We start from the raw sequence: 13,701 nt of genomic DNA on the forward strand, positions 1-13,701 counted from the left end.
AAAAAATGTGCAAAGCACAAGTTAGAGCAGAGAGAACAAAGATAAACTGAAACCAGAAAACGCAGAGAAGAATTTTAAAGAGACTTCCAGCCAATGAGATTATGAGACAAAATCTTTTGGAGGTAGAGAACATTAGCCATTTTTATACATTCTTTGAAATACACTCCCCAGAAACAGCAGCAGGGATGGGAGAGAAAGCATCCATGGCAATATTTTTAGACACTGTTCACATTTTGCTTACTATAATTAGCCCAAAGTAGCAACCTATTAAAATAAAACCATCTATTGTTCTGGGAGCACGAAATCAATGAGAATCCCAACTGCTGCTCCTTCGGTCAGCAAATTTTAGCAACTTACAAATATCAACATTTAGAATAATTCAACATTTACAAAGATGTTAACAATGTACATTTAAAGTACCGGTTTCTTAGGTTGCTTATCCAACTCTATACACAACAAACAAAACTTACAGTCCTGGTTTCTGCAACAGTACATGCATGGGTTTCTTTTTAAAACTATTTTGCTTACATTAACCCTATTTCCTCTTTTAAAAAATCTGAACTATCTTTTACTTGATGAAATAATATTCTCTAGGAAACAAGGAAGGGAAAATAAATGACTAAGAACCTAGACTCTTTGAAGAGATTTTTATTCTAATGCAAAATTTAAAGAGCAATACAGAATTCATATGTCTCTCATTTATATTTGGGAAATCAATTTCCAAAAAAAAAGAACACTTTTTTTTTTTGCCTTTTTTTAGCCATTCAAACTATAGAGATAGCCCCCCGACTTATCATCATCTATATTCCTTTTTTCATATAAATAATCAGGATCTGAGAATAAATAGATTGCTTGAATTCTTAGCTTCTCCTTGCGTTATTTTCCTCGGCCACTGTCGATAAGAGGGCTCAAGCTCCATATGGAATTCCGTGCAAGGTCACAGGGAGGAGACGCAGCCAGACATGCAAACCACACACAGACTTCGTGGAAACACTCCTGTTTCTTCACAATTACTTCTGTGCTATTCCCAAATCCTGCTGTGAATTAATTTTTCAATAATGGGTACAAAATGCAATGAATCTTCCTATCTAATGATCCTAATATGTTTATATTACTTATGAAGCACTATAACCCACTCAATTTAAAATTACTTGTATACTTACAGTAAGATTTCCAAACAGGAGGTCTATATTCATCTGTATCTGAAAGAATAAACAACAAATTAACATGACTGAATATTTATATTTTAAATGAGATATTTTAATCATTAATTCATTTAATATATTTGTTGAGGTCTAATTGTCCTAGGCATTGTGCTAGGCACTAAAGGGCATTCCAAGGTTTTTCAGTCTTGGTCCTTACTTTCTTGGAGAGCAGTTTACAAAGATGTCCAAAGAAAGTTATTGTATTTCTTCAACTGCTTATCACATAAAAACATCAAGGTTAATTTTTACTGCTGGCACTCATTTCTTACAGTCACTGAGGTAAAAGTCAATAAAGTCTTTGTTTCTTTGGGCTTGATTCCATGATCATTTCATTGAAAGACCCATGAAGTCCTTGGAATTTTTCCTTTTTAGTCAAATTGACCAGGTAATTTTAATCCTCAGAAATGTATTTCTGTATTTCCCCCCATCATATTGGGGGGATTCCACTGTAACTGATTTCATAACATCAGGAGAACAGAGCAGCAAGGTGCAGGTCTTAGTCCTCACACATCCTGGACAATCAAAGCCAGGAAATGAGAAACGCTCCAATAGAAGGGAGAGTACCCGGGGAGCCACAAAGAACACGCGGCGGACATCTGCTCTTGAAGCACATTTCCCCTCACTCTGCTGGAGTGCGGATGTAGGAGATGGTGTGAAGAGGCAGTGGAAAGAGATGGAAATACAAACACATGAGGGAGATGGAGGGATCAGAGAGAGGAGAGGGGCCAGTGTGGTCTGGCTTCTCAGTAAAGCACAGGTGAGGAATAATTTTGCCAGCCACAAGCTCTGCCTGCAAGGCCAGGTATCCAAACCACCAGACACAGGATTTTGCTGTGGGAAGGTGTGGCCCAGCCACATTACCTGGCTCTGCTGGCATCCAACATGAACCCATTAGGAATCTGATCCTTAAAATTTGGTCTCCAAGGAGGCAGGAAAATTCCTGGAACGTTTATTGAGAAGGTGCAATCTAGCATATGTAGTTCAAGTAAAAATGGTCATAGACTCGAAACGTTCAGCCTCCAACTCCCAAACTTTAAGATGCAATCCCACACTTCCTTTATGATGTGTTATCATAAACCACACAAACATTTTGAGTCAGTAGGGCTACACCAAGACTACTAACGATAAGTGTAAGGACATAAAAGGGAAATTCTAAGTCATGTACAAAATGCTTGACACCCAATAGAAGTGTTCAAATATGTTTTCTCAAAAAACGAATAAAAGATTCTATGAATAAATGAATAATGAAGTAATGCAGCAAATACAGGTGACCCTATTTGAGGTAGCTATATTCTATAAAGTCATCAAAAACACTGAATTAACAAACACTGAACCACTGCTCCTAAGGGAAACCAAGTTAGGTTCCCGTGAGCCTCTGGACATTTTCATCATCCAACCAATACATAGCCTTGTTTCATGTGTGTTTCTGTTTAAAAGACACCTTATTTAGTATATATTGTTGATTCATTAACATAGAACTCACAGCCAACAGCACTGTAACTCATGCCTCAATGAAGCTTACCTAACACGTGTTTTCTCCATAACATATATCACAGCTTTCTGGCTCTTAGAACACCAGAGAACACTTCAGCACTATGCTTGAGGGCCATTTTAAACAACAAAATCACCAATAAAAAAAACAAAAATGCAAAAAATGTGGCACTAAATAGACTACGGAAAAAACACTTTAGAGTATGAGAGCGGAAACAAAGAAGGCAGAGAGTCACCTGGTCCGACTTCAGCTGGGAATCTGTGGGTCATGCAACTCAAATATTTTGCCACTGTGCGAATGTTGGCAAATGACCACGAAAGTGTCACAGGTATTTATTTTAGGGTTACAAATAAATGCTAGCAAGTAAGTAAATTTGCAAAAGCAGAATCATGAACAATGAGGACTGACTGTGTACATGAATGAGCAATTATTAAGGAAAACTGCCAACTCAGGTGAACTTGCCTAGTAATGACATAAAGTTAGGATGAAATATGACCTTCACACAGAGATACATAGATATATACATATTTTCTTTGCTGGGGGGGGGGTGTTTGAGTGTATTTAGGGGGTTAATTATATTGAGATTTGTCTTAAGTAAATTATAGTTAATTCAATTATATGTTTTTAATACTAGGAAAATTTTGCCTGCAAGCATTCAAGCCATTTTATGATTTCTTTGAGGACACATGAACGCTGTTACATTGTCTTTAATCCTAAACTGGTTCAGGGTTTAAGAGGAGAGTGTGCACTCACTGTCTCGGTACTAGCCCATATTCCACGTGTGTCTCGGCCTCCTTGCCAGGGTGTGAACAGCATAAGCTGCAGTGACCAGGCACCTCCTGACCCACTGTGTGGAAGACACCATGGGTGGTCAAGAAGCGGGAGGGCGCTCAACCAGGCTGGAACCCAGTGTAGTAAAGAATTTAACCTCATTCCAAAAGAGGTCTAGTTTCTGCCCCCCGCTCCTAAGAGACACTTGTCCTTGCCTGGGAGCCTTGGGCTAACCAGAATAACAACGTGATGTAGGGCGGGGTTTTGGGTCACACAGTGTCAGTCAACCTGGAGACTGAAATCAACCACATGGGCAGTCAGTCAGCCATGTGTGCGTAACAAAGCCCCCACAAAAACTGTGAACTCAAGGCTTGGGAGAGATTCCTTGGTTGGAAATACTCCATGGGTACTGTCACACATCCATGTGGGAAGAGCATGCATCCTGACTCGATACAGAGAGGACGAGGGAAGCTCCACTTCTCTCCTGGACTCTACCTTCTATGTGCTTCTTCCCTTGGCTGGCTTTAATCTGTATCCTTTCCCTGTAATAAACCATGACCCTGAGTACAACAGCGTTTAACAAGTTCTGTGAGTCCTTCTAGCGGATTATTGAAACTGAGGGCGATTTGGGGGAACCCCTCCAGCTTGCAGTTGGTGTCAGAAGCGAGGAAAGTCTCCAGGACTGTGCCCTCTGACTTTGTAGTGGCCCTAACTCCTTGGAAACCCTGTGCAAAGCCTGCAGCTGAGCAGTGGGGGCCTCCTGGACTTTGACTTTGGAGAAGGTGAGAGACAAAGAGGCTAATACTTCAAGTCCTGTCTCTGGGGAATTGTCTGTCTAGTCCTAGAGAGGGCTTTCTCAGATGAACATCAACCTTCACCTCTGTGTGACTTTAGGAAATTTACTACTTCTCTGAATCTTAATTTCTTTATCTATACAATAGAGTAACAATCTCATCTAAAATGGGAATAGTAACAACACAGGTGTGCTATGAGGATTAAATTAGGTATTAGACATAAGGCACCTTACACTTAGGAGACCTTTAGTAAATGAGTACCCTCTCCTGCCTTCACCAGAAGTGAGTTTAAAAACACAATGATATTACCCTATTGGCCTCAGGCCACTGTTAACGACTTCAGCCATGCATTTTCTTCTTATTTTGTTCTTCCCTGTACATCTCCTCTATTACAGAAGAGTTTATTCAAGACGCTACAGATCACAATTGGGTGGCCAAATAACCAAGACATGCTGGGAGAAAAGTTTGAGATTCCTTTAACATTATAACAGTTCTAATTATTAGTGACAGTTAAGAGTACAGTTTGGGTTTTAAAAGTCTCTTCCCAGCAATCCAGTTTTTGCTGATGGGAGTATAAACTGGCACAACCTCTCTGGAGAGCAACTGGCACTACCTATCACAAGTCCTTAAAAGTATATCACAGACATCTGTTAAGGCAGAGCTTAAATGAGATGCTCTTTGAAGGGGAACATTTAAAAATTACGACTCTCTTTCTTATGTTTAGAGGTGGAGACCTCAGGTCACCTCGGCATGGATCTTTTTGTTGACCATGTTAGGCAAAGGGTGGGCACCACTGTCCTCAGGACTCAAAGGAAAGGGGCCCACTGGGAGGGGAAGTTGACGGCTTAGAAAAACATGCCTCAACCTCTTGATATGTAGAATTAGTTGCCAGAGCTGGGGAGACCAATTCTCCAGTACCCTAAATCCTTCTGGAAGGGAAGAAACATTACCCAATCTTTGATTCCTCAGATTCACAGTTAAGGAGCACTGTCATAGCAGAAACTCATAGCCCAAACCAAGTTCCACTGGCAAGAAAAGGCAGAGACACTCCTGAAATAAAATGACTTTGAAGATGGGTTGATTGAAACTGGTGGTCCAGGGTCATACAAAGGGCTTATAGGTTTATTAAGGACGACAGATTCTGGCCCAGCATGATGCCAAAAGTGTCTCTGACCTCAGCCTCCTGGCACACTGAATCGTTGAATATAAGCATGTAAACTAACAAACCGCAATCCTGACCTCCAATTGGGTCACTACTTTGACCTGAGCCAGGTCTGCCCAAAAAGGGCATCCTAGCAGCGTTAGACAAGCAACTATCAACAAACAGTACACGGCTGGTCTTAAACACTGAGAGAAAGTGATAAAGAGAAGGAAGATAACCAGTGTACCATTAAACTGTAGTTCTCTTTTGGGCATCTGGAAGAGGATGGACCACTTTGGGACTGAGCCAGCTTCCTGGCATTCAAACTTGGAGGAGAGGAGACTGCGTAAAGAGGAAGATACCAAATTTCCTGCTAATTGGGGCCCTGATTAATAGAAAAAATATTGGCCCCTGAATTTACATAACAGGTCATGTCAGTTCCTCTGCATACCTTTTGACCCAGCAGTTTTATTTCTACAAATTTATTGTAAAGTAAATAAGGATGTTAGGAAAACATTAATGCAGAATACTACTACTGCACTATTACTTTTAAGACTAAATAACTGGATTCAACTTAAATGCCCAACAATTGGAAACCAGCAGAACTGATATATTTCAGTTTGAAGACACCTTGACTACATCAAAAGGAGTTCACCTTTTAATCTGTTAGAAAGTCCATTCTCTTTAAATATTTTAAATCTTTTAAAGAGTTTATTTTTTTCCTTTTTCTCCCCAAAGCCCCCCGGTACATAGTTGTATATTCTTAGCTGTGCATCCTTCTAGTTGTGGCATGTGGGATGCCTCCTCAGCGTGGTTCGACGAGCAGTGCCATGTCCGTGCCCAGGATTCGAACCGATGCAACAACCGACGTAACACTGGGCTGCCTGCAGTGGAGCACGCGAACTTAACCACTTGTCCATGAGGCCAGCCCCCTAAATATTTTAAATCTTTTAAACCAGTAGCTTTCAAACATTTTGGTTTTAAAAACTTGGATTCTAAGGAACGTTTAATATCTACTGATATTAACCATATTAGAAATTAAAACTGAGAAATTTTAATAGTATTTGCTAATTTATTAAAAAATAAACCCATATCTTATAACATTTTATGAAAAATAACTATTTTTCAAAACAAAAAATTTGTTTTACATTTTGTAAATCTCTTTAATGTCTAATTGAACACAGCTGGATTCTTATATTTGCTTCCATATTCAATCTGTTGTGATATCACGTGCCATGTACATTCTGGAAGATTCAACTAGATACTGTGAAGGATGAGAGTGAAAAAGGCCAATAATGTCTTATTATTATTATTAAAAGAGTTTTGACTTCATGGAAACTCTGAAAAATGTCGGGGGCCCCCAGGGGTCCCCAGCACTTACTTTGAGAACAGTTGTTTCAAATCATGATTTCCTTGGGATATCTAGGATATGGGGTAAGGTGGGGTAAGAAACATTTCATCTAACAGAAGAAATACAAAAGTTAACTAAGAAGAGAACAGAGAGGAAATCATGAGTTCTTTTAGCAGTTCAAAGTCCTTGAGCTTGTTCAAAGGAAGTTATCAAGGCCCAATAACACCAAAAGTCTGTGATCTGCCTTCAGCTGGAGGTCTCAAGGGCTCCTCCCATCACCTCTTTTTGATTCTGTCAGAAAATCCACCCAGACCAGGCACATAAATATGACAGACTTCCATCACTAGAGCATGATTGAGAATGACAGCCCTTCTTAAAAAACTCAGGGACAGACACTTAAAATAATCTTAGCATGGCATGGATGAGTGTTTAAATTAAGAACATATCCACAAAATCCATTACAAGATTTTCTCCAGAGCCAGCCCTGCTGACATAGCAGTTAAAGTTTGGCACGCTCCACTTCGGCGGCCCGGGTTCAGTTTCCAGACATGGAACCACACCACTCGTCTGTCAACAGCCCTGCTGTGGTGGCGGTTCACAGAGAAGAACTAGAAGGACCTACAACTAGAATATACAACTATGTACTGGGGCTTTGGGGAGGAAAAGAAAAAAGAGAGGCAGACTGTCAACAGATGTAAGCTCAGGGTGAATCTCAGAAGATAAAAAGAAAGATTTTCTCCATTGCCTTTAACTGTCAGTAATACTTTTCATATCTACACAAAAGATAATTTTACACAAATTTCAAAGTTATGCCGGCATACAGAAATGTTGAAAGAATCAGAAAGTTTCATTCTTCAACAAATATGTATTAAACACCTTCTATGAACAAGAGTGTCAGTAACAAGGTGAGTCCAGATATAGTTCATGCCTTCAAGGGCAGTAAGGAAAATTAGATGGATGTTATTATTTACAAACAAGGTGATATAATAAGAGTAATACATAAGAGTATAATAACCTTCATCTTGTCAAGATGCCCGACAAGAATAGGTCCCCAGTAAGTAAGAATTTGCTGAACTGATGAAAGAATAGAAGGAAAGAGGAATCACTTTTGGCCAGAGTGCCAAGAAAAACAAACCAGAGGTGGTATCATCCGACAAGGGCTCTGAAAGACAGATGACTTGTAGTCAAGGGGTTAAGGGAAGGAGACTGGAAGTAAGAGGAAGAACAACCTTCTAAATGAAGGAACCCAGAGAATAAGGGCACAGGAACAAAAACGTTCAGCAAGTGTTTGAGGAACTGCAAATAATGCAGAGTGGCTGAAATAAAAGATGTGTTGAAGACACTATCCACGAAATCATATTCCCAGCCTGAGAGGCTTAGAAATCAACTATGACCTTCCTAGGGAATTTACATCTCATAAATAAATGCACAATCTTCTTCTACAGTCTTTGAATTCCCCCCCAGAGTCTCTGTGGAGGTCTTCATTTACCTCTCCTCCCTGTTCGAACAATCTGCTGAATAGCAAGCATTCATTATGGAAAAGAGAACAGTTTCTTAATTAAATTCTCTTTCACTTTTGGTTAATTGCTAGAATTGCAAGTCAAGGAAATCTTACTTTTGCAAACTTTACCATGTTTATGAAAAATGATTCCAATTTTTTCTTGCTTTTTCAAACTCAAAGATATAGATTTTAAGCAAGATTTCGTGTTAAATTTGTTTTTGCCTATAATTGTCTTTTATGTTTTTTTCTCTAAATATTTTCAGGACATTTATTTTTCCTTTAAATATTAAAAATTTTAAGATACTTATCTGTACTTTTAGGCAAGGATTAAAAAAATCTTAGTAAAATATATCTAGGACATTATCTTTGATATGATATTATAATTTACAATATTAGGGCTATGGGGGGTACTTAAAGTGGTTCATTTATTGATTGGCAAGATTAAATCTACTTATAAATACCCTAATGTTCTTAATGTTTAGATTAATTTAAAACTTTGTATGATTGAGTAAATCTTTATGTTCTCTCCAATTAGATCCTATTTACATCCAATATATCTACGAATGTTGTTGAAAATGACCTCTGAAAAAAAAATATTTCATTCTTTTTATTACACAGTTTTGTGTAGCACCATACAGTTATGTCTTATGAATTCTTTGGTTTAGAACAATATTCCTCTGATGAAGTATAAACCTGCTTAACTTTTTACTTCAAAAAATAAATAGTCCAGTCTAGAACAGATCAGAAAGTTAAATTTAACCTGTTTAATGTTTTAGGCTCAAACCAAAAAGGCTTTTATAACTTTTTAACAATATAATGGACTTTCTCAAAGAGGACCATGGTGCATTTTAAATGAGGTTTAGACTAATGATGCATGAACACGCAAAAACTGTATGATTAATGTCTTAAAGCACGTTTGTTTCAGATTGCCTTTGGTTTGAAAATTAACAATTTTGATTTCTGTAAAAAGAATGACATTTATCGATAACAAAAAGAGCATTTCTTCCCTTCAAATGAAGGCTCACCTTCAACCAACTGGCAAAAGATTTCCTGTCCTGCTTTCATCAGAAAATGCAAGGCATCCTCACTCATGCCTACCTGCTGCTGTCCTATTTCTGTACCAAATTCTGGCATACCAAGAGTGAGATGCTTGGGGTCCCCAACTCTACTGTCCTATAAAGTGATCTTTTCACAGAACAAGGGCATAAAGTTCACAATGAATATCAAACAATTACTCCTGTTGATACTTGAAAGAAAACCAAACTTCTTACTCCAAAAGAAATACATTTCTTGGAATACAAAAACTCACAGTAAAAATTAAAAGGCTTATAATAACACACACAATTCTAAACTAATGAAGAAACAAATAAAAAAGAGCTTTGCTAGGTTTCTAGATACCTCAGAGCCTGACTAAACTTTTTTCCTGGAAAATGCTTCAAAACATGCAAAGTAAGCTTTTCAACTAAGACAATTAAAATTCCCTGTGCAAAGTTATGGCCAAATGAGGTCAGTTAAATTCACCCTCGGAAGAAACAAAGTCATTTAAAACTGCTTCAAGTTGAAAACTGATGTGTCACGATACAATTCTGACAAAAATAAACCATTTTTAAAACCGAAGATAATTGTTTTTAATTCTTCAGAGAATAATGACCCAGAACTGTTAATATATGGAAAAAAAACTCCTGAGACAGTGCAACTACAGTGCTCACATGTAACTTCATCAAAGATCTCCAAAAACAAATATTTCACAAATGTGGTGCTCAACTCTCCACCATGGACCCATCGCTTGGGTCAAGAAAGCCTCCTAAATGAAATGTGAACCAAACTTGGAAACCTCTCCTTTTTCAGACTCGAGCTTGGCCTTTTATTAAAGACCTAAGCAATGTTTCCTCTAACCAACTTGGCAGACCTCGCAAGCAGACTACACAAACTAGGTCCTTCTGCTTACTCAGATCTTTTCACTAAACTCTTGGAAACAAAAAGCTATACACAGGAACTGGGTCATTTGACTCAATTCAAAGTAAAGGTTGTCATTTTCCAACCTACTATTTCTTCTTCCAGACAACAAGTCATATCTCTCTGAGGTTTTCTCTTTAAAGGATTTGATAATTTCCAACAATGTTTATCCTAGCATGTTGGCACATTAACACAAAGTTCTCAGATATGCCCACTTAATCACAAGGTTTCTCACAGAGAACGTGGAAAAGAGGTTTAGTTCCTGCCAAGACTCTCAGTAACTACTCAACATTCCCCACTGGCTCCCCAATGGATTTTGTTAGGTAAGTAAAAAAATTCACCTTTGATGACACGATACATTTCCTAAAACTCTCTGCCATGAAAAACAGAATACACAAAATTCAGCAATGGCCGTAAAGCATATCCTTCTCCTTGACCTCTCTGTATCTCACCTGTTTAAAATTAAACTGTAATAAATTCATTTTTTATGAAGTCCTGTAATTCATCCTTAAAAGAATATACCATATGGGGGCCAGCCCCATGGCCGAGTGGTTAAGTTCCCTCGCTCCGAATCCTGGGTACGGACATGGGGCCACTCATCGAGCCACGCTGAGGCGGCATCCCACATGCCACAACTAGAAGGACCCACAACTAAAATATTCAACTATGTACCGGGGGGCTTTGGGGAGAAAAAGGAAAAAATAAAAGAATATACTATATGGTATATACATTTCACTATACACACAAAAAGGATATATACCTGATGAATACTTTTCTCATATCCAACAACTTAGACTTTTAACCATCCAGAGCAATTGAAGTTACAGATATTAAAAATGTAAACCACATGAAAACTCCTCACAGAATTTTTACTTTTTATAAATATAACTTCTGGAAAATAACCATATAAAACTAAACTTTCAGCAGGGATCTTCCTAGTCAGTTACCTAAGAACTAGAACTCAATTGTCTCAAATGCCTGCACCTCCTTCAGCCAACACAGTATATATCCTCCTTGTTCTGTTCTTAAAGGAAAAATTGAAAACAGTGTTTTTCTCCTTGTTGTTATTCATCCTTTGAGACAAATTATTCCTAACCCATTCATTTCCCATACACCAACATAGTTTTGTAGCAATGACTCACTTGGACCCTTGCCCTTGGAAAAGGAATCCATCACCATATTCTCAGGCTTAGAGTATACAACGGAATATGTTTATTAGAACGTGCATTGCTGTTTGACACAAACTCATAGAATAGTTAGGATTCCCCAGTGATGGGAGTCAATGTGTCAATTTGCCAGCAAGTATTAAAACAGCAACGTTTCAAAGTCTTGCCTTACATCAGTGTTTTCCAACTTTACCAAGAGGACAGGTAACTCAGAAAACAGAGCATACTAACCCTTAAGTGAAATTCTATGGGGAAAAGAGAAATAACACTCCTATTACCAATACTTTGCCATCACAGATAACTGAGATAGGAAAAGATTGCACCCCTCGTTTTATGATAATTTCCTAATGCACTTCTTTTAAGTAGGACTTCTCTGGGAAAACCAATCAATCACTTAAAAAAAGAAAAAAGTGGATTCTGAAGAACACAGAGAAGTATGCTTTAGATTACAAGATGCAGAACCAAATGCGGAACCAGGCAGCTCACAGCTGTAGGAAAGAAAGCAAAGTCAGATATGGAAGTAATATTGTGTCAACCACAAATGAGCAGAGTTGGGTAATTCTAAGCACAGGCTAACTATCCCAAGGTATAATGAAATGCTCAGCATGTTTTAATTAACCGTGTTTTGACTGCACACATGACAGTATAGGCTGCCAAGATGGATAAACTCTTTAGAAATGAGAACTCGTATTCCAAATTGATAGGTACCTCTTCTGCTTCCTTTGAGAGCAGAACCAGGGCATGAAAGGGCTGGGGCTGTGGTCTCTCTTGCCAACAGTTGCACCCAACAAGGCCTAAAATCAACATGTCATGGAACTCTTTGTCTAAAAGAAGCTCTTGCAGTGTGGGGACACAAGGAGTGACTAACTGAAAGTGTAGCAGCAACAAAGGCCCACCTTTCCTCAATTCTAAATCCAAATGCTTTGAAAAGCGAAAGCATTTTTATAACTCATTTGGCAGCAAATCCTGGTCTAACCTGAACCTAAAAGTATTTTTTAAATTCTTTATAACTCATTTGATAGCAAAAACTTCACCAGAATGGATTTGAGAATATTTTCAGTCTTTACTTATTCCACTGGGTGTGACTGCTCATTCGTTTCATCGCAGAAATATTAATGTGCGATTACAGAGTGATGTCCGAGACACTGCTGGGTGTTATAAAATATACAATATACATATGAAATGTATTATCTTTTCTAAAATCTGAAAAATTCTGAATTCTAACACATATCTGTTACTAAGGGTTTTGGAAAAGGGATTACAGACCCACTACTGTTATTAATATTTATGGCTGATCATGTTAAAACATAAGTCAGAACATGACACTCTTCCACTAAATTCTCTCCAATGGCTTCCTGCGTCACTCAGAATAACAGCCAAACTCTTTACAACTGCCTACGAGATTGCTGTCCAAAGAGGACCACAACCTTGGCATTATCTCGTCATCTGTTGGAAATGCAGAACCGCAGGACCCAACTATGAAGCAGGATCTGCATTTTCACGAGATCCCCAGGTGACATGCATGCGCCTGATTGTTCAGAAGCACTGAGCTCCGAGACCTAGACGATGTGTCCTTCTTGCCTTGCTGAGTTCAGCTCCTACTTCTCTTCCCCTCACCCACTCTTCCCCAGTCTCTTTGGTTTTCTTGCCATTCCTCAAACATACGAGACACAGTTCCCCCTGGCTGTTCCCTCAGACTGGAATGTTCCCCCCCGCAGGTAACTCTATGACTTGCTCCCTCACCTGCTTCACTTCTGTACTCAAGTCACCTTCTCAGTGAGGCCTTCCCTGTCACCCTATCAAAAAAGTTCAAATTCCCCTGACAATTCATAATCACCTGTTTTTTTCCCTCTTTAGTACTTATCCCTATCTAAAACGCTAACATCTTACCAAATTGTGTTGCTTTTTGTTTATCTCTTTCCACTAGAATGTAAGCTTCATGAGGGAAGGGATTCTTTAGTGTTTTTCACACTGCTCTATCCTTAATACCTAGAACAGCAATTCTCAGTGTGGTCTGTGGACCCTTGTGGATCACTGAGACTCTTTCAGGGGGGTGTGTGGGTCAAAACTATTTTCATAATTATACTAAGAAGTTATTTGCCTTTTTCACCGGACTGACATTTGTACTGGCAGTGCAAAAGCTGAGGTGGTGAAACTGCTGGCATCTCAGCACAAAACAATGCAGTGGCAACAACTGTATTAATTGTCACTGTATTCTTCACCACCATAAAGCCATCACTTAAAAAAAATTCAGTTTCACTTAAGAATGTCCTTGATGAAGCAGTTTAAAAAGTACTAATTTTATTAAATCTTGGCCCTTCAGC

General features: G+C 38.6%; 1 protein-coding gene across 2 annotated transcripts in view; it reads right to left on the reverse strand.

Moving 5' to 3' along the window:
- CHN1 (chimerin 1) overlaps nt 1-13,701 on the reverse strand; it is a 182,808-nt gene that overhangs the window by 138,371 nt on the left and 30,736 nt on the right. For both annotated transcript variants that reach the window (XM_070508138.1, XM_044768685.2), the window contains one exon: nt 1,164-1,202. In XM_070508138.1, the coding sequence (XP_070364239.1) occupies nt 1,164-1,202 (39 nt within the window). The remainder of the gene's footprint in view (nt 1-1,163; nt 1,203-13,701) is intronic.

The sequence above is a fragment of the Equus asinus genome, chromosome 4 (genome assembly GCF_041296235.1).
Source record: "Equus asinus isolate D_3611 breed Donkey chromosome 4, EquAss-T2T_v2, whole genome shotgun sequence".
Classification (NCBI taxonomy): domain Eukaryota; kingdom Metazoa; phylum Chordata; class Mammalia; order Perissodactyla; family Equidae; genus Equus; species Equus asinus.